Source organism: Rousettus aegyptiacus, unplaced genomic scaffold (assembly GCF_014176215.1).
Source record: "Rousettus aegyptiacus isolate mRouAeg1 unplaced genomic scaffold, mRouAeg1.p scaffold_m13_p_6, whole genome shotgun sequence".
NCBI lineage: Eukaryota > Metazoa > Chordata > Mammalia > Chiroptera > Pteropodidae > Rousettus > Rousettus aegyptiacus.
This window is the reverse complement of record NW_023416309.1, coordinates 65060543-65086434: the sequence shown is the minus strand read 5'-3', so window position 1 is coordinate 65086434 and position 25892 is coordinate 65060543. Positions and strand designations below refer to the sequence as shown.

The 25892-nt window shown below is 37.7% G+C and overlaps 1 protein-coding gene across 2 annotated transcripts in view; it reads right to left on the bottom strand.

Moving 5' to 3' along the window:
• PRPSAP2 (phosphoribosyl pyrophosphate synthetase associated protein 2) overlaps nt 1-24464 on the bottom strand; it is a 52068-nt gene extending 27604 nt beyond the window's left edge. Inside the window, exons 1-8 of one of the 2 annotated variants that reach the window (XM_016145177.2) lie at nt 24336-24463; nt 11989-12084; nt 11594-11744; nt 10575-10627; nt 8407-8473; nt 5134-5306; nt 2918-3033; nt 399-454 (exon numbers count right to left, since the gene is read on the bottom strand). In XM_016145177.2, the coding sequence (XP_016000663.1) occupies nt 399-454; nt 2918-3033; nt 5134-5306; nt 8407-8473; nt 10575-10627; nt 11594-11712 (584 nt within the window). In that variant the 5' untranslated portion in view covers nt 11713-11744; nt 11989-12084; nt 24336-24463. Of the gene's footprint in view, nt 1-398; nt 455-2917; nt 3034-5133; nt 5307-8406; nt 8474-10574; nt 10628-11593; nt 11745-11988; nt 12085-24335 lie in introns of both variants that reach the window. The other variant, XM_016145179.2, reaches the window with a different exon arrangement.
• Between the last annotated feature and the right edge of the window lie 1428 nt (nt 24465-25892).

Genomic DNA, 25892 nt, shown 5'->3' with positions numbered 1-25892 from the left:
TGTTAATAAATTATTGAGTTCTCTGAATAAAAGGCAGTCAACAACTACAAAGTATATTTGCTAATATTTTAAATGCCAGATTTGAAGATTAACAACAAGCAGCCACCAACCTGCAAGTGCAGGAAAGCACTAGGTTGGAATTCTCCAGACCTGGAAGGCTTCAGTTATGAAATATGACTGGTAGTCACGAATTGGGGTTGAAAAAAACAAGAGGAAAATCAATCATCACTTAATAAATGGAGTCAGCAGACAATCTTTTAAACTATCAGTCCACAAAATAAAAATAGGGGACACCAGTGGGAACTACTGAAGAATAATCCAGAACACCTGAGATATGATCAGATATATGATCCCAGGATAAAAATCCAAGGAGCGTTCAATCGTGAGCGCCCACCTACCTCTTGGCTGAGGCTGGAGATTTGGCCACAATTACAGCATTCCTGTAATCTGGGATCTGTGACAGACGAGAGATCAGGGTTACTGCCATGTCTCCACAAGGCTATTCATTCATACCAACACCAAACAATCAATAAAAAGGAACATTTCCACAGACTCAAAAATGTCATCTGGTCACTTAAAAGTTTTCCAGAAAGAGAAAAGTTCAAAGTAAATTTCTCCTATGGAAAATAAAGGAATAACTAGGGAAAAATATCAAGGTATGAGCCTCACAGACTTAAGAAAAAAGTAGGGCTAATTGGTGATTAGGTCATATCTATGCGCCAGCAAATATGGATAATGTGGTATAAACACAGTTTTATAATCAACAGGAAGTTGTCATCTCACAGTGCAAGGATGATAACCATCCAATCTAAATCTAAGGTGATCGTCAAATTCCAAATTAGTGCAATCAAAAAACATGACTATTTAATGTATCTCAGTCACATATTGAGGAAATTAATTTGTCAAAGGACAATCAGTCCAGTGTTGTTTTATAAAGATATCAAGAGCCCTTAAGAAAATAACTAAAATATCAGTCTTCTCTGGAGTAAATGAAGTTGACTCAAATTGCCCTATATCCAAACTCCTTTGCTCTACCTCTACCCCTGTCCCTAATTTTCCATTTCCTGCTACATCTCATTTTTATGATAATTAGAGTAGCTTGATATAAAGACACTAAGAAGAACACGGAAGGGGGCCATCAGAAACAGGATAACTCTAGAAGTTCCTATTTTAAAAACTGATAGGATAGGAAGGGATCCCTACTTACACAACAAAAATATACTTGTAGCCCTCCTCTTCATAATATTCTTTAAAAATCCTGGTACAGATCGAGGAAGATCTGATACATGCTATAATGTTGATGAACCTCAAAAGCATTGTATTAAGTAAAAGAAGCCAAACACAACGGTTTCACATAACATATGATTCTATTTATATGAAATATCCAGAGTAGGCAAATCCAGAGACAGAAAGTGGATTAGTGACTGCCAGGAGATGGGGGAAGGGAGGGATAGGTAGTGATCACTTAATGGGTACAGGGTGTTTTGGAGTGATGAAAGAGTTTCAGAACTAGATAGAGGTATGGCTATACAACACTGTCCATGTATTGAATACCACAAAATTGCATTAAAATCGTGAATTTTGTTATGTGAATTTCACCTCAATGAAAAAAAATTTAACATGTCTGCTTATCAAGACTCCCTAAAGAAAATTAAAAGAAAAGTTACAAACTGAGAAATACATGTGAAACAAATACTAAATAATATGGCTAGAATTAAGAATAAAAAAAGAATGCCTATAGCTCACAAAGAAACAAAACTACTGAAGACAAAAGACATTAAGCATCTTTTCACAGAAGAGGAAACATTTAAGAAATGTTCAACTTCTTAAGGCATCAGAGATATACCCATCAAAGTGACAAGAAGATACAATAGCACAGCCATTCAACTGGAAAAAATTTTAAATTCTGATAATATAAGTATTGAAGAAAGGCTGCATCCACAGGATATCTGATTCATTGCTGGTCGGAATGTAAGTGGCATAACAACTTTGGGAAAATTAAACATTTACATACTATGCAACTTACCGATTCCACTCTAGGTTTATAAGTAAGATACACTTTTGCTTAAGTACCATAGGAGGCACATATTGGAATGTTCACAGGAATACTATCACGACAGCAAAAATCTTATGAATAAACTGTGATAACATTCCCCCAATGAGTATTCCTCGGTTGTCAAAATGGATTAACTGTGACACACAACAATATGGATGACTTTTATTAATGTAACATCAAGTAAAAAATTCCCAAAAGATTATAGTTTGATACATTTTTATAAAGTTTAAATACATATATATTGTTTGTTTTTGTCTTTGAGTAATATATACATGGTGTGTGTGTGTGTGTGTGTGGTGTGTGTGTGGGTGTGTGTGTGTGTGTGTGTGTGTGTGTGTGTGTGGTGTGTATACATAAATGAGATAAAATTACAAATAAAAATGAAATTGGGAGAAACAAGACTCAGGGTGATGCTTCCCTCAGATGGGAGGAGGCAGAGGGATAGAACACAGAAGGACCACATGAGTGGATATAAGTTATTATGATAACTCTAGTATACTTGCTGGGTAGTAGGATCATGGATGCTGACTACTATAGTTGGATGAACAGAGAGAAAAGGTTGGAGAGCTGAACACATAAAAGAGGGCCCTGCATGAACCAATGATAAGTGAGTTATCATGATCACGACTAGTCCAATTCTAGGCACCTGAGGTTCAAAAGATGGAAAAGCAATTAAGATTTCAGCAAAATAAATAAATTTCAGATTAAGAATTATAAAATACATTGAGTTACATTTATAAAGTAAATAGTACTTTAAGCAGAATATATCATGTTTTAATCCTTTACGGACAGCCGAAGGAAATGGAAATGTCTTTCAACCTTAAACAGAATGTTAAAATAAAGAAGTCCGAGCTAGCTCACCTCTTCCTGAATATACTGTAATAAGAAGGGAGATGCTCTTAAATTATCAACAGGAATATTGAAGAAGCCTTGAATTTCCTTCTGGTGTAAATCCATAGTAATAAGATGAGTTAAACCTTTCAAAGTAAAGCAGACACAAACACATAAATAGTTTAACAACCAGTTGCATTGTATAAGCACTATGTAAAATAGAATACTATATATAATTACTATTAAAAAGTTGTTCTCATCGAAAAAAACGTAGCATCTTTATTTCTCAGATATTTTAGTACAAGATTGTGAGATAACAGAAAATACATACGTTGGTCTCTGCCCCTGGTTCCTGGCAGAGAGCTCCTAAAACCCTTATAATTTCCTAAGTGATAAGAGCACTAGAAGTATCTTTCATTCTAATGAGGTGACTCTGGGTGGGCTCCTGGATGGCTCCTGGATGTGGGCTAGTCATTAGTAAAACCAAATCATAAATAGAAGCTTAGAATTTTCACCCCCTTCACCCTTCCCTAGAGAGGAAGGCCTGGAAATGGAATGATCAATCATGCCTAGTTGAAGAAGCCTCCATAAAATCCCAATAGCATGAGTTTTAGAGAGCTTCCAGGTTGAACAAGTGGAGGTGCTGGAAGAATTTGTGTCCTGGGAGGGCACTGAAGCTCCATGGCCCTTTTTCCCATATACCTTGCTCTATACATCTCTTCCATCTGGATGTTCATGTGTATCCTTTATTAGATCTTTTTATAATAAACTGATAAATAGTAAGCAAACCATTTTCCTAAGTTCTGTGGGCTGCTTTAACAAATTAATCAAATCCAAGGAGAGGATGGTGGGAACCTCAAATTTACAGCCAAATGATCAGAAGCACAAGTGACGACCTGGACTTGTGACTAGCATCTGAAAGGTGGGTGTGCAGTTTTGTGGCACTGAGCCCTTAACCTATGGGATCAGGTACTATCTCCAGATAGAGTGTCAGAACTTAAATTGTAGGACATCCAGCTGATGTTACAGAGAAAATATTTGTGATCAGAAGTGTCAGAAGTTAAGTGTTCTGTGTTGAGTAGTAAATGAAATATTCAGGAGGTAGAGAACTGGGTCTTTCCCTACTCAGAAGGGAAAGACTGGGTGATTTTCCCTATGCAGAGATGCATAATTTTCACAGCAATTTTGTCTTAAAATAGCAAAGATAATAGTAACGAAGGAACGTCTATGATAATTATATTACAGCAAATTATATCTCCTTGAAGTTTTCTTAATAGGCATGGCAAAATCATCTTAGCACAAATACTGTCTTAAAATATTAAGACCAACAGTTAAGACTTGAATTGATGAAAATGAAGAACCTTCATCTATTGGCTCATTAAAGAATATTTGATATAATCACTATAAAAATATAAGAAAAATATAATTGGAAAAATTTTTAAAGAAAACTTTCCCAAAAGAGCAGGAAAGGAAGCCTAATGGCTTCCTAGGATCAAGGTTAGAAGGAAAGAGCAGAACCTTTCTGGAAGGCTCTATGAGCCTGCCTGCTCCCCACTTGTCAATGGGGTATGCTTTTGAGGTTGCTGGGGTTGGGCTTTATCAAATTTTGTTTTATTTTTGCCTTCTTTAGACGCTACAGTAGAAAATATATTCTACAGTTAAGTGTCAGTGTTAAAATATAGTGATGAGGACTTTTTATTCCTTTCTCTCTGTGTAAATGCTCTGTGATATGTGTTTTCTATAATCATATACACACATGCACACACACAAACACAATAGCAATTCTGAAGATTATTTAGAAACAAGGGGGAGGCACTTAAGATGTTACCTGAAAATACACAACACAAAATAATACATATGGTTTACACAGTATACCAATCTGTCCTGGGAAAGGGAAGAGGCTAAAATAAAAGTAGTTGCTGTGTTAGAATAGTTGGCCTCAAATGCCTTTTCCCCCTCTAAAAATGACATAATATTATTATAACTTGTCATTTCAATATAATTTTTTAAACCAAGGATTTAGGAAAAAATAAGTTGTTCTCATTACCTTTGTGTTTTTGAGAGTTGGGAACAAGAGAGAGTTTTCTACACTATTTTATCATTATAAATTTGTTATCTTTAAAAGCTATATCACTATTTTTACTCAGCATGCATTCTAATTTAGTTAAAACAATGCATTATAATTTCTAAGCTAAAAATAAAATCCTCAGGCACCCAAATAATCATAAAATATCTGCCATCCTTACCAGCTTTGCACATCATTGAAGCCAGCAATTTAGAAACAATCGAGCCTCTTTTTCTCATCTTGCACTGTTTGCTGTAAGGAAAGTAGGGAATCACACCGATAATGCTTTTGGCACAAGAGGTCTTACACGCATACACCATAATCAGGAGTTCCATGATGGTGGTATTCACGTCCCTGTAACCCAAGAGACAGAAATCTCAGCAAGGAATGTAAGACACTTGATAATATCTCCATGTTCAAACAAAGTGTCAGCAATGTGCTACCCATGCCTCTACCAAGACTTAAGGCTCAAAGCACAAAAAAGAAACAACAAATTCCTCTCCTCAGGCCATATTCCTTCTCAGAAGATGTTCCTCCTTCCTTTTTCGCTGGGAAAAGAACTCAGAAAAGAGGTGCCACAGGCTCCTACTGCAACATACATCTATACCCTATATATACCCTATAAGAGATGAATTTTTCACACTAAAGTTACTCTAAAATCAGCCCTCCAAATTACACTCATCCCTATCCCCTCTTGCTTACTGGAAAATATTGCTCTAGCAATGCTCCCTCTCTTGCCTCCACCTTCAATTTCTAACTCCCATGGCTCATACCCATCAGCCTATAAACACTGTTATTCTTTCCATTAAAAATAACTCATGACCACTTTTCCCACTGTCCCATTTGTTTGCTCCCCTGTGTAGTACATTTCAGAAGAGTTGTCTACACTCACTCTCTCCAATTCATCTACTCATTCTCTCCTGAACGCATTTCAATCCAGGTCGTCAATGATCTCCACATGGCTAAATCAGAGTCAATCCCAGTACTTCTCTCATCTGACTTAGTGGCAGCAAAATACACAGCTGCTCACCTCCACCCCTGCTACACTGGACTCACTTGATTTCTAGAACTCCCTAATTCTTCTCCTTCTACCCTACTTGGTTTCTTTTGCTGGTTCCTTTTCTCCCTAACTTCTTGCCCCAACACTTATTCATTTGTCCTCTTCCCCTTCTAATTCGTCTCATCCCTTGGGCTTCTCATTCAATTTCACAGCTCTATAAATGCTGAAGACTCAAATTTATAGCTTCAGTCCAAGCTTCTCAACTCCAGTCTAACAAATTCAACTGCTACTTGATGATTCCATGTGAATGTCTTCCAATTTCCTCAGAATAAAAACCTCAGCAGCATCCTTAACTGTTCTCCTTTCTAGAGAATGACAGTGTCTCACTACTCCACTAGGACCTTGCTATTCTTGTCCCTCAACCAGGTGACTGTGACAGCCTGTTACCAAAGGTCCCCCCACCCTCCAACAGTCCCTCTGCAGTCCACTGTCCACACAGCATCCAACTAGATATCAAAATGAAAGTCAGATCATGCAGCCCTCTGCTTAAGATCCAGTAATGATTTCCCATTTTGCCCATGGCCATATGATGGCTCCCAAAGCCCCTTCATGATCTGCCCCTCATCCCCATTTCTCTGCTGTCCACTCCTACTCCATAGCCCCCTCTCAGTCTGGCCACACTCAACAATTTGTAAGTGCTTACTTCCACCCAAGGGCCTTCACTCTAGGTGCTCACACCACCTGGGATGCTCTCCTCCCCAACTGCCCATCTGGCTTATTCCCTCACCTTCTTATAGTTTTTGTCAAATGTCAACTTCTAATGAGGCCTACCCTGTCCTTTCTCCATGCTTTCACCACCATCACTCCCAATTCTTTGCCATGCTATTTTGGTTCTTTTTTTCCAAAGCACTCATCTGACCTTCTGACAAACTAGATAATCTACTTATTCAGTATGTAACTGGAAAGTCTTAGAATATATACTCCATAAGAACAGGGATTTTTATGTTTTAATAATTAATGCATCTCACACACTGAACTAGCATATTCAATAACTATTTGTTAATAAATGAATGAACATGTAGAAACACAGAACATTTGGATGAGTAGGTTATCTGTTAATCTCTAATAACTCTGACATCTGAAGATTTAAAGCAGACTTTCAGAAAAGTGTTCTATGTAAAAGGGTAAGAGTAGAGGAACCAATAGTGAGTTTTAAGTAACACTGAAGTTCCTAAACTATGTTCCTAGGACCACCATTTTTCTATGAGCTGGTATACAGCTTTCCATCACTAAAGTCAAATCATAAACTTATTTGAATTATAGGAAAAGTTAACGGACAGTATTTTCTTTATTTAAAAATTTTCTTATATTTTTAGTGCCTACCACTAGTCTGTATTAAAATGAAGTATAAGATGTATCTGACAATACGAAATCTCAATGCTAACTACCTCACAGTATTTCAGAAAGACTATGATGTCCAGGCTTTCTGCAACATGGACAAGAGTAAGAATCACTGAGTTAACACAAGCCTACTGCAAAGTTCAGAAAAATGCAAAATAAGACATGTGGAGAAAATCAAGGATATGGTTTTGGCTACAGGAATGGTTAACTGACAAAAGGCAGGGTTAGAAATCGATGTGTTGAAATAAACAAAAATAAATAAAAAGAGAGAAATAAAAGGACTTGAAAATGGGAATAACAAAAGTTACCCTTCTGAAGTCCTGAATTCTAAGTCCAAATTTGGCCTTCAGTGCCTACTTATCCCCTTGGGTAATGCACACAACCTCCGTACATTTCTCCAAATGGAGTCACACTGTTTCTGGAGAGATAAAAGGACTACAAAGACCTTATTTTAAGGTTTTAAAGTTTTAAGTTTTAAATTGCATGCCGTTCTGAGTAGCGTGATGAAATCTCTCACCACCGTACTCCATTCCACCTGGGACATTAATCATCCTTTGTCCAGATATCCAGGTTATATATGACACCTGCTCATTAGTCACTTAGTAAGCCATCTTGTTATTAGAGACAGAGACAGAGAGAGAAACACCACATTCACATAACTTTTATTATAGTATATCATTATAATTGTTCTATTTTATTAGTTATTGTTGTTAATCCACTACTATGCCTAATTTATAAATTAAACCTTATTATAGGTATGTATCTAGAGGAAAAACATAGTATATAGAGTGCTCAGTATTATGCACAGTTTTAGGTATCCACTGGGAGTCTTGGAACATAACCCCCATGGATAAGGGGGGACTACTATAACTGGTTATTTCCACTCTTTAAGAATACTAAAGGAACACATAAACGTTAGCAGTTAGGTCAAAACACTTAGCAGATTATGCTATATCAATTATAAAACTATCTTATTCTTCCTGTCTAGCCAAATCACTCATGCCCAAATTGAAACCCAGAAAGCAATAACACTTCTGTTGGATAAGTACTCACTTTGAAACAGTTTGAATGATGAAAACATCTTTCCCCCTCACAGACTCTTGAATTTGCACTCTTGTTTCTGGCAGGAAAGGAAAAAATAGGGAGAAGTGAAGAAGACATATAATTTACATTTTTAAAAATATGTAATTTGCATCATTCTCCAATGTATAAAATATGGAAAGTGGACCTGTTACAAAACAGATTAAGCTTTAGATGCTACAAAAGGATAATAAACATACTGCCATTAATCACACTTTTAAACATGGTTAGCTAAATAATATCTTTAGGACAGAATTACACTTCTGACTTGAACCCAGTAAATCTACCCTTCTCACCTCCTGTATGTAAGCAGTAAACACTGTAGCACTCTGAGCATAGTATCTTTACAGGAAATTATATACTCAAACAGCAAAAATTAAAAACTTATTAAGAACAAAATGTTATAACAAAGACAAATAAGGTTTGATATCCCTACTCTCAAAAAATTTGTGATCGGCCACAAGGAAACAATTAGACAAATCCAGAATGGAATAAGACCACCTCTTTGAAGAATCAATGTCATGGGAAGAAAAATGAGGGATTGTTCTAGATTATAAGAAACTAAAAAGATATTACAAACACATTACTTGAACACAGCTATAAAAGGCTCTTTAGGACAAGTAGAAAATGTGAATATAGACTAGACATTAGGTGATTAGAGGTATCATTAACATCTTTAAATGTGACATTGGTAGTGTATTTATGTAGGATAAAGTCATTATTCTTAGGAGATGCATGATCGAGTATTCAGTAGTTAAGTATCTTGATGTCTACAACCTAATTGTAAACATACGTAATCATATAGCAAAAAGTTAACTGTCAAATCTAGGTAGTAGATATACACATGGGTGTTCACTGTACTATTCTTTCAACTATTTTAAACATTTGAACATTTTCATTACAAATGTTGGAAAAAATAGAGTGTGTGTTTACAAAAGAATGTGACGTCATGAAAAGAAAATGAGCTTTAGAGTAAGAGAACTGGATTCAAATATTGACCCTGCTACTTCTGGGACATCCTACCTACCATCATCCTTGAACTCAGTTCTTCAGAATCTGGTAACAGGAAAGAATCCACAAATGGTAGTTCCCTCTTTACTTCCCAGCACACACCAAGTACTTCCTCTGCCCTCATTCAAGAACCTGGAGTGCGGACCTACCTCCTCCCAAGTTTTCCACCACAAGCTCTCCCTTTAGCCCTCCCTGCCAGACTAGACAAAGGACATCATCCAATTCCCTTTAGTAGCAGAATCTTCTCCAAACTCTCCCTGCATATTTTCTTCAATTATATTTTTTTCCTACTGAAGCCACATGGGGCAATTTGGAAGATAGGAAAGAGGAGGCATTAATACAGAAATAAATAGGGAAGAGCAAATTTGTGCCTTTTCATCAAAGTTCCTTTTAAGTTCCATAATACTTATGTACTTAACAAAATCCTACAGTGGAAAAGGAAAGGGAACCAATATTTATTGTGTTACCTAGTATGTGCCAAGAAGTGTGTTAGGCATACAAATTATCCCTTTTAATCCTCAACCAGCCCTAAATATTTGCAGTTTAGAAAGGTTAAATAACTTGCTAAAGATAAGCTGTCTGACTCCCAAACCCATGCAAGCTGCCCACCACCCCTGCTAGAATTTCACCATTACTACAAAAATTACAAAGGTTAAATAATACATGTTTTTTACAATTTGAGATGTTTATGCAATGACATAAATCAATTAGTAAAAAATATTTCCAAACAAGATTTCATGTCTAACCTATAACATAGAGGTAACAACTAACTAATGTTGTGCCCACACAGGATTTACTCATCCCACCTAAGGTGACAAAAATTCAACCAACACCTGAGCTAATGCTTCCATGCAGTCAACCATCTGGTTCACATATCTATGCAGTTTTTATTGAATGAGGTCTAAGAGCTGGCATTCAAGCCCACAGATGTGATTTGCCTTAAGATTCTATATCTGGTTGGTATTAGTGGGGGTAAAACATCACTTTCACCCACCTTGCCTGCCTGGCTTTCTGCTAATGGAACTAACTGGACACTGAGACTAACTGTTTCAATAGAGAAGATGAAGAACTGAGCCAGAATGTCATATTCCACAAAAAGATCAATGTTACGCACGTCACAGATAGCTCACCTCTGTTAGGTTCCTGGTAAACCTGCACTTTGCCCATCTCCACCCCCAGCCGCCTAGAGAAGAGAAAAGGGGAAAAGCTGAAAATGTAATCGAACAGACTCTATATCTTTACTACTTAAGGATGATTCATAAATTGATAAAAATGAAATAAAACAAAATAAAAAGAGAGGCAGTCTTATTACAAAATTTAAAATCAATATTAAATTGTACTGTCATGCCATTACCTAACCGCTCCCCCCTACCCTATGCCTACCCAAGAAGGTCTACATAGTTCTGCTGCTGGCCTCACTGACCATTTCCTTATATTCTCAACACCCCAACCATGTTCTTGAGATACACTAACACCTCCTGCTGCACACCGCAGGGACTTTGAACCTGCTGTTCCCTCTGCCTGGAGGGCTCTGCCCCCAGACCTTCACTCAGTGATTCATTCAGGTTTCTTAATTCACACTCATCCCTTCAGTTTAAAAGGCACCTGGGCATACAAGCTAAAACAGAACAACCCAACCCCATCAATTCACAATTTTTTTCAAAGCATTATCACCATCTGAAATTACCTTGTGTATTTTGCTGACTTGCTTCTTGCCTGGAACCCTACTAAATGTAAGAAGGCTCTTCTCTAGCTGTTCACTGTTAATCCCTAATATCTAGATCAAGGACTAGTACATAGTAAGGGTTCAATATTTATTTAATAACTAAAATTATGCTGAACTATAATCTATAAACTATTTCCATATAGTATCCACTTCACTGTTTTTTATGCTCAAATAATTCTATGCATATGTAGCACCTAACACAATCCCTGGCACTCATGAGGCACTCAATAAACATCTGCTGAATGAATGTGTAGTGTGTTAAGATAGTTTACAAAAAGCCTAGCCCTAAATATATACAGGCGATATGGATATTAACTATTAAACATTTGCTGATTTCAAGTTTAACGATCAGTGCTAATCTGATTATCAAATTTAAAACAGCACATAATGAATATGGATTTTAAAGGTATAATTATAACTCACTCAGCAATTTTCTTTGAAAGCTCCATACATGATGAATTAGAATTTGCTGAAAACAACACCAGGCCTCCTTTGGTTATGTTCATCTTGGTTTCTAATTCAGGTGGCGCCACACAAAACATCAAAACCTTCTTGGTTTTCCAATTCTCAGAGCCTAGAAGAATATAAAATGTATCAAAAACTGCCCTATAATATTAAATACACCTGAATGGACTTTTTAAAATAGCAAATAGCATTAGCTGAAAGAAATTAGTTTTCATTATAATGGAATTTTTTATACTAAATATACATGGACAAATAAAGAGTCTAATTAAATTTAAGGTTCCAAATGTATGGAAATATGTTATCATATGATTTAATTAGTTTTTATGACCACTGGGAATAAATAATAAACTTACAAGAAAGGCGGAGCTGAAGAGCTCAGTGTTTTACTGTTTGCTGCTTAAAGTCAATTATGGACAACCTCCTTTTAGTCTCTGACAACAAAATTCCTCCTGGATTAACACACAGAAAAATGGCAGAGCCATTAGCAAGGACATGGACTGATTGATCCTTAAACAATAAATAAGTTACCTGCCTATGCCCAGCTTTTCCTGTAATATCTGTTATCATAAAACCTCCCCCTAGCCTTGCAGCAGCCTCTCAAATGCCCTGAGCCATGTCTAAAACTGACCTTGTCATCTGATTTTCCTCAACTGCAACACAAGATTGACTATGTAATAACTTTCCATCTTCCGCTCCCTGGGCTGAGTGGATACAACAGCAGCAATCTAATAGGCCATGGGGGAGGGAGGCACCTTCCCTGCAAACCCACTGCATTTCTGCAGTTGTATGTTTACTTAGGATGGCTTTAGGAAGGCTTGCGGAGATTATGAAAGGGCTGAAGCCAAGCAGATCTTTTTTGTTATTCTTAAATTATAATTACACAAGCAATTAAACACATTCTCGTTAAAAAAAAAAAAAACAAAAACCAGAACCATGACAGTTAAGGCTACAATCACCAGCCCCAATCCCCAGGCTCCTCCTCCCCACACCTCCCCAGTTCTTATTTGTTTGGTATGAACACCATCAGACCTTTTATGCATTCACACACTTGAACCCCATAATATATATATATTATGTAATATATATATACATATATATATATTATATTACTAACCAAAAAGGTATTGCACAAATCTATCTCTAATTTACTTTTTCATTATACAATAAATTTTGACAATCCAGGTTAGAAAATGAAATCCACTGTGTCCATTTTAACTGCTGCCAGTATTCCATGGCACAGATACGCTAAATTTAGCAGGTTACTATAACAGGCTTCCTTGTACCTGTGTGCATGTTTCTGCAGTTACTGTAAGGAGAGAACACCGGGTCATGGGGTGTTCTCTTAAGGGTCATTCCACAATGGGGAATATGGACCACTACAATGGATGTACCTAAAACCTATGAATTACAAACAGAAACATATGCGCAACTGACCAAAGACCTAAAAAGACCAAGGAGGACCACTGGTGTCTACCATGGAAAATAGCTTTGGAGCAGGATCGGCAAACCATGGCCCATAAGCCAAATCAGGTCCCTTCAAAAATTATTTCTGTTAAAAAAACTGTGATGGAACACAGCCACATGCATTGTTTACAGACTATCTATTGATACAATGGTAGAGTTGAGTATATGCTGCAAAGCTTAAAATATTTATTATCTGGCCCTCTACAGAAAGTTTATTGACCTCTGCTTTATAGCATAGTGTGGGGCAAAGTGGTCATTATAAATTAAAAAAATAACATATTTAACCATCAATACTCAAGAGTTAGAAGAGATCTTAGGTGTGCTCTAACACCATCTCTCAAACAACATATGTCTATATTTAAGAACAGAGTACAGGTTTGGAAAAGGAAATAAAAACAAAATTCATTCTGTAGTTATAAATATAGGCTTTGGAGTTAAACTCATGTTTGCATCTTGGCTTCTACTTCTCCTTTACTCACTTCGAGTCCTGGCATACATAAGTTACCTAACTATTCCTGGCCTCAGTTCCCTCTTCCATACAACTGTGAAATTGGGTTACTATAAAACTAATTTCTGTATAGCACCTAACACTGTGCCACACATACAAGATATGCTTGGTAACTGCAAGCTAGATATATATCAACTTATAGTAGTTTGGCTATCTACCAAACAAGTACAGTAATATGTATGAGGTGGCAATCTTTTCACATCCCCCCCCCACCAGCACCACCAAATTCCAATATGAAGCTTCTTAAAGTATAAGTGTTTTTAAGAGGACTTCAAACACTTACAACAAAAGTATCTGAGGGGTAGGAAGAGATCTTAGAGGTAATTCAGCCCAACTACAGGACTCCTGCCAAAAAAAAAGCACTCCACAGATGCTTAAACAGCCACAAGATCCTTATGCCCACATTCTGAGAACTCATGCATTCCAAATTCTTCCTTAGAACACACTGAGATTCCTCTCCCTGGAGCCTCCAGTCACTGGTCCTTGTTATTTCCTTGAAGATTTGTAGGAAATATCAAATTGCTTTGCTGAAGGACAGTCCTCAACCTATCTCAAGATGGCTCTCTTCTCTGTATTCTCTTCTCCAGGCTATTTCCTTATCTGAGCCTGTCATTATCTATCATGGTTTAAATGCTCTTCATCACTCTGGCTGTGGTCTCCGGAAGTTCCAATCTTTAGATAGTAGGTTTCTATAATCAAAACCCAACCTATCCTCAAAATGGCACAGGCAGGGAGTTCAACTCGAAATGGTTATCAACAGCCATGTTTTGTGACTATTCACTTCACAAAAAGTTCAAACATAAGGACTGTAGCTAGTTTTAGTTCTTCTTTCTCCTGTTGGAAATTCAGGTTGTGCTCTTTACCAAACTAAGAAAAGTGAACTTTAAAGATTATCCTCAGAAACATGATAATCACCAGGATAGGGCTGGCAGAAGGTTCATTAGCATAAGCTTTAACGTAAAATGAAGAATAAAGAGAACACTCCCAGACTTCCCAAGACTGTGCTTGCCTACTCCCATGATCACATCGAAATTACAATTAAATTATAGAATAACATCTATAGAATAACATCATTATAGAGAACATCTGAAGACTAGCTGAACAGAATTCCTATAACTAAGGATATAAAGGATAAGCCACATCTAGACTGGTTGCTGGGGGGCGGGGCGGGGGTAGTGGAGATTCAGAACAGGCAGATCCAACAAACATTTAGAACAAAAGTATATAAGATCTTCGAGGTGATAATCAGGAGATCTTAGAGGTAGTAATCAAGAATCAGGATGGATATCTCGGATGCAGAGTTCCTCCCTGAGGAGCGAGGGGTACCAGCCTCACACCAGGCTTCCCAAAACAGGGTATCAGTACCAAGAAAGAAAGGAGCCCCATAACATCTGGCTGTGAAAACCAGCAGGGATTGTGTCTGAGAAAGACAAAGGTCTACTAGAGATCAAGGTGCTTCTCTTAAAGGGACTGTGCACAGACTAACTCACTCACAAATCCACTTGCTCTGAGCTCCAGAGCAGGGGCAGCAGCTCAAAAAGCACCAGGGACATACGGGGAGGAACTAAATTGACTAACTTCAGGATGAAGGCTAGAGAAACACAGATCAGGGCAACTGTCTCTGGGGATGGAAGCATGGGCAGGCACAACTGTTCCTTTTATGAATTTTCCTTCCACCCAGCCAGCAGGAGCAGGTGGGCACCAAATCTGTTTCTTCATTAACCTGGCTAACACCATTCATCCTGCTCTGGTGATTCCTGAGTTTCCACTCAACTGTGAGCAAGGCCAGAGCTTCTTCCAGTGGCTCCTCCACTTAAGCGGCCTGCCTCAGCTCACATTGCGGACTTTCCCCAAATCTCTGAAAGGCCAACAAATCCCAAAAACAAGCAGGAGCCAGTTTTGGCGTGCCTTGTAGCTCTTGCTAAGCAGCCGTAAGCCCAGCAAAAGCAGCGACTGGTCACTTGTGTTGTCATTTCCACGAGGTGGTCCAAAGTCTGGCATAAGCAGCAGCAGTTGTGCCTTGGACTGTAGCTTCAAATAAGCAACCAGAAGCCCAGCACAAGTGGCAGCTGACCTTGAATCATAGCATAACCTCTCCTAAACACCTCCAAGCCAACACAAGTGGCAACTGAACACAGATCATTTTGTAGGTCCTATCAAGAGGCCACAAGCTCAGCACATGCAGCAGCTGAACTTAGCTGTACCAGAGGCCCTCCCAAGAGGCTCCAGAACCAATATCCATTGGCTGGCTTCATACCACACCAGAGTACCACACAACCAGTTCCACAAATGATATACCCAAAAGGCAGATGTGGCTGACACCAGAGCATCACTAAAGTGACTCCTGTCCCATGGGGTCAGCCCCTTGCACAACAGCTTGTTTGCTGTAGTCACAGTCAGCCCTCACAGCCAGTTAACTTGAGGGTCAACCCCATCCACTGATGTGTGAACAACAATCGAATCTCAACAACAAAAGGAGGGCATGTATAACCCACACAGGGGACACCTCTGGAGCACCAACTCAGGTAACCAGGGAAATGGTGCCACTGGGCTCCACAGGACACCTTCTACATAAGGCCACTCTGTCAAGACTGGGAAACATAGCAGATCTATCTAATACATAGAAACAAACACAGAGAGTCAGCTGAAATGAGGAGACAAAGAAATATGTACCAAATAAGAGATGAGGAGAAAACTCAGGTACAAGAAATAAACAAGATAAAGACACACAGACTGAAAGTAAAAGGATGGAAAAAGACATTTGTGCAAATGAAAACAAATAAACAAAAAGCCTGGTAGCAATACTTATATCAAACAAAATAGACTTAAAAGGCTGTAACAAGAAACAAGAGCATTTCATAATGATAAAGGGATCAATCCAACAAAGGAATATATATTATAAATATTTACATCCAACATAAGAGCATCCAAATATAAAAGGCAAATATTGACAGACGTAAGGGAAAGACAGACAGTAAGACTAAATACTATAGAACTTTAACACTCCATTGACATCAATGAATAGATCATCCAGACAGAAAATTAACAAGAAAACAGTGGCCTTAAATAATACATTAGACTAGATGGACTTAATTGTTATTTTTAGGACATTTTACTGAAAAGCAGCAAAATATACATTCTTTTCAAGGGAACATTTTCCAGGACTGACCACATATTAGGTCACAAAACAAGTCTCAATAAATTTAAGACTGAAATTATATCAAGCATCTTCTCTGATCACAATGGCACAAACCTAGAAATCTATTATAAGAAAACTGGAAAACACACAAGGACATGGAGGCTAAGTGATATGCTATTAAACAATAAATGTATTAATAAGATCAAGGAAGAAATCAAAAGATATCTTGAGACAAATAAAAAGGAAAATACCACAACTCCCCTCTCCCCCAAAAAATATGGGGCAGAGCCAAAACAGTTCTAAGAGGAAAATTCATAGCAATATAGGCTTACCTCATGAAACAAAAATTCCAAATAAACAACCTAACCTTACACCTAAAGGAACTAGAAAAGACCAAAGACCAAAGTGAGTAGAAGAAAAGAAATAATAAAGGTCAGAGTGAAAATAAATGAAGTGGAATCTCAAAAACAAAGAAAAGATCGATGAAATCAACAGCTGTTTCTTCGAAAGGATAAACAAAATTGGTAACTTTTAGCCCGACTCATCAAGAAAAAAAGAGAGATCCCAAATAAATAAGAAATAAAAGAGATAGAGGTGATAACCAACACCACAGAAATACAAAGGATTATAAGAAAATACTACAAAAAATTATGTGCCAACAAATTGAACAACCTAGAAGAAATGGATGAATTCCTAGAGCTATACAATCTTCAAAGACTGGTTCAGGAAGAAAAAGAAAATCTGAACAGACCAATAACTACTAATAAAATTGAATCAGTAATCAAAACACTCCCAACAAACAAAAGCCCTGGACTAGATATCTTCACAAGTGAATTTTACCAAACATTAAGATAAGAATTAATACCTATTCTTTTCAAACTATTCCAAAATTTGAAGAGAAGGGAGACTCCCAAACTCATTTTAAAAGGCCAGCAATACCTTGATACCAAAACCAGACAAAGACATTACAAAAAAAAGAAAATTATACACCAATACCCTCGATGAACATAGATGCAAAAATCCTCAACAAAATATTAGCAAACCAAATTCAGCAATACATTAAAAAGATCATACACCATGATCAAGTGGGATTTATTCCTGGGATGCAAGGTTGGTTCAATATCTACAAATTAATTAACTTGATACATCACATAAAGTGATGGATAAAAACTCTTATGATCATATCAAAAGATGCAGAAAAAGAATATGATAAAATCTAACATCCATTTATGATAAAAACTCTCAGCACAGTGGGGACAGAAGGAATATACCTCAACATAATAAAGGCTACAGATGACAAACCCACAGCTAAAATCATACTCAATGGTGAAAAGCTAAAAGCCTTTTTTTAAAGATCTGGAACAAGACAGGTATATCTACTTTTACCACTTTTGGTCAACATAGTATTGGAAATCGTAGCCACAACAATCGGACAAGAAAAAGAAATAAAAGGTAACATAATATACATCCTTATGCTAAAAATAAAGAAGTAAAACTGTCATTATTTGCAGTTGACATGACACTATATGAGAAAACCATAAAGAGTCCACCCCAAAAAACTATTAGAACTGATAAATGACTTCGGTAAAGTAGCAGGATAAAAAATTAATATTCGAAACCAGTTGCATTTTTATACACCAATAATTAACTATCAGAAAGAGAAATTAAGAAAACAATCCAATTTACAATTGTATCAAAAGAATAAAATACTACTAACAGAACTAAAGGAACTAAAGGAAGACACAGACCACTATCATAGTAGCAGACCTAAAGCACCCCACTGTGGGATATGGACAGATCATCCAAACAGAAAATCACATTAGACCAACTGGACATAAATGACATTTATAGAGTCTTTCATCCCAAAACAGCTGCTTATACATTCTTCTCTAGTGTACATGCAACATTCTCAAGGAATGACCACATACTGGGACACAGAGATAGCCTCAACAAATATAAGAGGGTTGAAATCATACCAACCATATTCTCTGATCATGCTTTAAAGCTAGAGATAGACTATAAAAAGAAAGCAGGAAGAACCACAAATATATGGAGATTAAACAACATACTACTGAAGAATAACTGGGTCAGAGAAGAAATAAAAAGAGAGATCTAGAGATACATAGAAACGATTGATGATGATAGTACAACATATCAAAACTTTCGGGACACAGCAAAAGCTGTAATAAGAGGAAAGTTCATATTATTACAGGCCTATCTCAAAAAAACAAGAACAAGCCCAAATAACCTAACACTTCATCTTAAAAAAACTAGAAAAGGAAGAACAAGTCAAGCCTAAAATCAGCAGAAGGAAAAAAAAATAAATCAAAATTAGAGCAGAATTAAATGAAATTAAAAATGAACAATAAGTAGAAAAAATAAATGCAACAAACAGCTGGTTCTTTGAGAAGTTTAATAAAAATGGCAAACTGCTGGCTAGACACACTAAAGAAAAAAGAGAAAGGACACAAATAAACAAAATCAGGGATGAAAGAGAACAAATCATGACAGACACACAGAAATACAAAGAATCATACAAGAATACTATAAAAAAGTATAGAACACCAAATTTAATAACCTAGAGATAATGGACAAGTACTTAGAAAGATACAACCATCCTAGTCTGAACCAAGAACTAGAAAATCTAAATAGACCTATCGGTAGCATAGAAATTGAAACAATCATCAAAAATCTATCGAAAAGTAAAAGTCCAGGACCAGATGGCTTCACCAATGAATTCTATCAAACATTCATAAAAGATTTAATATCTATTTTTCTCAAACTCTTCCAAAAAATTGAAGAGGAGGCAATACTTCCCAACACCTTTTATAAGGTCAATATATTACCCTGATACCAAAATATGGTAAAGAAAACACAAAAAAAGAAAACTACAGACCAATATCTCTCATGAACACAGATGCAAATATCCTAATTAAGATACTAGCGAACCAAATACAGCAACATATTAAAAAGATTATACACCATGATCAAGTGGGCTTCAACCCAGAGGCATAGGGATGGTTCGACATATGCAAATTGATTAATGTGACACACCACATAAACAAATTAAAAAATAAGAATCATATGATCATATTAATAGATGGAGAAAAAGCCTTTGACAAGATACAACATCCATTTGTGATCAAAACACTTAACAAAATCGGTATAGAAGGAAAGTGCCTTAACATAATAAAGGCCATCTATGACAAACCCTCAGCCAACATTATACTTAATGGTGAAAAACTATAAGCCTTCTCTCTAAGATCAGGAACAAGGCAAGGCTGTCCACAATCACCACTCTTAACTCAGTATAACATTGGAGGTCCTCGTTAGTGTAATCGGGCAAGAGAAAGATATATTTCCAAAAAGGAAATGAAGAAGTCAAACTGTCAGTATTTGCAGATGACATGATTCTCTATATAGAAAACCCTAAAGACTCCACATGAACTACTAAAAACAATAAGTAAATACAGTAAAGTTTCTGGATATAAAATGATGTTCAAAAATCCATAGTGTTCCTATGCTCTAATAATTGTCAGAAAAAGAAGTGGAAAAAATAATTTATTTTGCAATTGCAACAAAAAGAATAAAATATCTAGGAATAAATTTAATGTAACATGTGAAGGACCTATATAACGAAAACTATAAGACCCTATTAAAAGAAATCGAAGAAGAATATACAAAGAAATGGAAAGTAATTCCGTGTTTTTGGATTGGAAGAATCAACACAGGTAATATGATCTTACTACCTAAAGCATTATACAGATTTAATGCAAACCCCATCAAAATCCCATCAGCGTTTTTTAAAGAAATAGAATAAAAATCATCAAATTTGTATGGAAGCACAAAAGACCCCAAACTGCCACAGCTATCCTGAGAAAAAAGAACGAGGCTGGGGGCATCACTCTGCCCGACTTCAAATTATGCTACGAAGTGACGATAATCAAATGGCATCTTGTATAAGCAGAAAAACAGACACACAAACCAGTGGAAAGAATCGAAAGTCCAGAAATAAACTCATGTTTATGTGGGCAAATAATTTTCGACAAAAGAGCCAAAAACATACAGTGGAGAAAGGAAAGCCTCTTCAATAAATGGTGCTGGGAAAACTGGGAAGCAACCAGCAACTGAACTGTTGTCTATTACCACACACCAAAATTAACTCAAAATGGATTAAGGACCTGAATATAAGACCTGAAACAATAAAAGTGCATAGAAGAAAACAGAGGAACTAAACTCATGGACCTTGGCCTTAAAGAGGATTTTATGAATTTGACCTCAAAGGCAAGGGAAGTAAAAGCAAAAAAAAAAAAAAAAAGTAAAAGCACAGGAAAAGAAACCACCAACAGGTAAAGATATGACCATCTGAATGGAAAAATATATTTGCAAGCAACGCCTCCAATAACAGCCTAACATCCAAAATATACAAAGAACTCTCACAACAATAATAAAAAAAAAAAAATCCAATTTAAAAATGAGCAGAGGACCAGAACAGACACTTCTCCCTAGAGGACATACAAATGGCCAACAAACATATGAAAGGATGCTCAACATCACTAGCTATTACGGAAATGCAAATCAAAACCACAATGAGATAACCATCTCACACCTGTTAGAATAGCTGTTATCAACAAGACAAGTAACAACAAATAGAGGATGCAGAGGAAAAAAACCCTCATACACTGCTGGTGGGACTGCAAATTGGTACCCTCAGGCACTACTGGTGAGACTGTAAATTGGTGCAGCGACCATGGAAAACAGTATGGAGTTTCCTCATAAAATTAAAAACAGACCTACCATAGGACCCAGCAATTCCATTTGTGGGTTTTTATCCAGAGAATAATAAACACTAATTAGGAAATGTATATGCAGCACTATGTTTATTACAGCATTATTTACAATAGCCAAGATATGGAAGCCACCTAAGATGAAAGAATAAAGATGTGGTGCATATATACAATAACTATTACTCAGCAATAAAAAAGACTGAAATCTTGCCATTTGTATTATGCTAAATGAAATAAATCAGAGTAAGACAAATACCATGATTTCACTTATATGTGGAATCTAAGCAACAAAGTAAACAATACAAAAATAAACTCATGGAGAACAAATTGGTGGCCGCCAGATGGGAAGTGGTTTAGTAGGATGGGTGAAAAAGGTGAAATGGATTAAAATGTACAAATTGCCAGTTATTAAAATAGCCACAGGGATGTAAAAAGTACAACAAAGGGAATATAGACAATAATATCGGAATTGGAATAACTATGTTTGTTGTCAGATGGGTAGCAGATTAATTCATAAAGAGTGTGTGTGTGTGTATGTATATATATATATATATATATATAAAAGTCCAATCATTATGTTGTACATATGAAACTAATGACTGTCACCTGTAAATGAAAAATAAATTTAAGAATCACACACACATATACACATACATACACACACACAAAAGAACACTTTCATTACTCTCCCCATAAACTACAGTTGCTTTTACATTTTCCTAAATTTATTGAGAATGTGAGTTATTTATAACACATATATATAAAAACATCCTTTTCAGAGAATCTCGGCATCTTTAAAAAAGCAAATCATACCCTTCTTTGAATGAGATTTAACAACTGTTAAGTTTCATAAATGAAACCACACTGAAAAATCACTTGCTTTGGACATGCTAGCAATCATTTCAAAACCACCCATCCATATTTCGGATGAGGAAGGCTTGTATTAAATTAAAGTGTTGCTTTCCCTTTTAAGTGTTTACTGTGTAAAACACCTATCTAAATATGGCTAGAGTAGGAATGTGATGAGTTAGCCTTCAATAGCTAGCTACTAGTTACCATGCCCTGGGCAAGTCACTTGACCTTGCAGACCTCAGCCTTTCCCTTCCTGACAAGAGATAGACACTTGGTAGAAACAGCTTTCCCAACCAGAATTTAAGGTTCAAAACAAGAGGTGTTTTGTTTTGTTTTGTTTCTACTATTATATTCTCTGCTGTATACCTAGAAGAGCACCTGGCACGTGGTAGAAGCTCAGCAAATGTTTGTTAAATAATAAATGTCTTTTAATAAAGTCTGACCTCACAATTGCAATGATTAATAGAATTGAAAGTAGTTTCCAAACTAAAAGGCACCACAAAATAATTATTTTTATTAGTGATGTACCTCAAAGAAAAGCTGTTTTTAATGTCAGCATTAAAGAGAATTAGAACGGCAAAACCTAAAGTGAATTAATCTTCCATGCCTCTATGATCCCAGGCACTTTGCTCTTCTCTCCATCAGTACGTTTTCTTATGGCTAACACCATTTTCCGAATGCTCTGAATTCTTAGGACAACTCAATAAAGCAGGTACTATAAGTCGAAACTTATTGGAGGCTGCCTGGGTCTCTAAGCAGCAGACATCCGTTTCAGTCTGACTTGTCATACAGACAGTTGTATACAAGGGCAGGCTGCACAGCCTTTCCCAACACCACGATAAATAGCTTGACACCCCACTGAATTCCGCATAACAGTGGAATTGGTCAAATATCCGGATTTTGAAAAACACTGATTATAAATATACTTTGTTTGGAAAACAGTTTCTATAAAGTGCCAGAGAGAGAACACATAACTTTGATTCAGTATTTCGCATTTGGGACTTTATTCCAAGGAAAAGAAAAGGCTGTGTACTCACTCAATAATAGTCACTGCACGATTTAAGAGGAATACTGGATATAAGGAAAGGTTCCATAATGGAGTAGTTAAGTAAAACTCTAAATATATAATCGATATTTTTAAAAACTGTAAATATTCGGAACTATATAAAAGTGCTGTTAGTGAATAAGAGCAGCATCGAGTCTCTAATCAAAACTGTAATAATGGTACAGCCCAGAACAAGAATACAGACAAGAAGGGTATGTATGACTCAGTGGGTTTCATAATGTGGGTGAATTATGTTTATTTGTGAATCCAAATTTTTTTAACTTTAGAAATCACACTTCCTCATGTCCCAAATTCCCATACTGCATTTCTTTGTTTCTTATAAAAAGCTAAACACCCAAACTGCTCCAACATTAAAATGAGGAAAAATCTGTCATTAATGTAATATATTGGGGGAAAAAAACGTTTTAAAGCAGAATCTAAAAATTACATTGAGGTCCTCCCTCAACCTCTGCTGGGTGAACTCCTGAGTGGCATAAAAACATCGTTTGGGGTGGTAAAGAAATGTCCGCGACTAGCAATGCCAGTCGAATTAAAATCAGAGGCCCTGTCGGACTGGGGATCGGTGACGACAGAGTTTGAGGCTCGTTTAGCTGCCCAGCCGTAGGTCCCGTAATCAGGGCTTAACATCAGCGCCAGGAGAGGGGAGCCCCGCAGGCCTCGCGCTTGGCCCAGGCCGCGCGGACCCGGACGAGAGAGGAGGAAGGGAGAAGGCAGTGGCGGTGGTGAGGCCGAGGGTCTCCCGGTTGCATTCCCTAGCCGCCGCCCTGAGATCGTGACCCGTCCGCTAGCCGGCGCCGAGGGACTCCCGCCCCTTGCACCTGCGTCCCGCAACGCGGAGCCCGCTGGTCCACGCCGCCACTCGTTGCTGGCCCCCGCCCGCCTACCTGGCCCCGACCCCAGCCCTGGCCCCGTCGCAGCCTCGGCTGTCGAAGGAAGAAAGGACCGGGTCTCCAGACGACGACTGGAGCAAAATGGCGACTCCACGCGCAAGCAGGACGTCTGCAGAGACTGCGAGGCCTGTGGGCGGGGCCGCAAGCGAGGCAGGGGGCGGGGCCAGGCGCTGGGACGGCTGAGGCACCTGGCTCCGGGCTGTGGGCGTGGCCCGCCGAGGGGAAGGAAAGGCACCTTCCGGCCTGGCCTGAGGTGGGAATACGCTAGCGCAAGGGGTGGGGAGATGTGGGGGCCGTGCCTCGTTGCTCGCGATGCTGCTAACCCCACGACAGCTGTGAAAGCGAAAGGCAGGTTTCAAGGAATTTGTGTGTGCACTGAGTATGATGTTTGGAATTACAAATGTCTGGGTTCAAGTTTTTAGTGGCCTCTAACCTTGGGCACAGTCACTTTTCTCTGAGACTCTATTTCCTCACCTGAAAAATAGAGATGATAGTACCACCCATCTCGTAGGGTGGTTATGCCGATTAAGTGAGGTAACACCTACAGAGCTTTCAGCAGTTCCTGGTATGTAATAAACGCTCAGTTGTTATCGTTGTTTGCTTTATTGCCCTTTCTTCTTTTATTATAAAGGAATTGTGCTTTTGATATCTATTGCCTGAATTCTTTATAATTTAAGTATGTTTACCCTTTATTATATTTGTAACATAATAATAGCAAACACATATGTAGCACTTACCCGGGTCAGGCCAGGCTCTCTTAAGTGCTTACCATCTGTTAAGCGTAACAAGAGTATGAGGCAGGTATTATTGTTATTTCCATTTTAATAGTTGTGGGAATTGAGACACCGACGTTAAATAACTTGCCGAATGACAAGGTGGACAAGAATTTCAATCCAGACTGCCTGCACCAACGTCTGTATTAGGCTAACCCCTAGACTGCACTGCAACTCCGATTCTGTTTTTGATTTTTCACAAGTGAGGTATGACGTAATACATCTGTGGTTGTGTAGCTAGCTAGAAGCAGCCAGTCCTCAAAGTCCAACCTCTTATTTTACAGTCGAGGAATACAAGCATCTCAATTCATGAATTATAATTTAGGTGATACGTCAAGAAATGAAGTCGTTTAAGATATTTCCTTTGCCTGATAACTGTACAGGAACACACCTCTGCAAAGAAGTAGGCCTCTGAGCCCACTGATAAATTTGCGTGACAAAACTGAATCCCTCCCAGCGTAATTTTGTTGGATTTACTTCACTTGTACACTCTGATCTAACTCCAGACCCACCCCACCTCCCTGCTCACCTCCCCGCTTTTGCTGGCTTTGACTCCACAATTCACACACGTAGGCATGTGATTGTATCTGAGCAATCAGAGGAACTCATCCCTTTCAGCTCGCTGATTCCCTCCAAGGAGCCAATCAAAGCCTACAAGACGCAATCTCCCGCAGAGTATAGAGCTGTACCTTAGAGGCTTGCTCTTCTGCAGCACCTGTCAGCATACATGGAGGGGAACCGCAGAGAGATGCTAAGACAGGGAGAGGGAAAGATATAG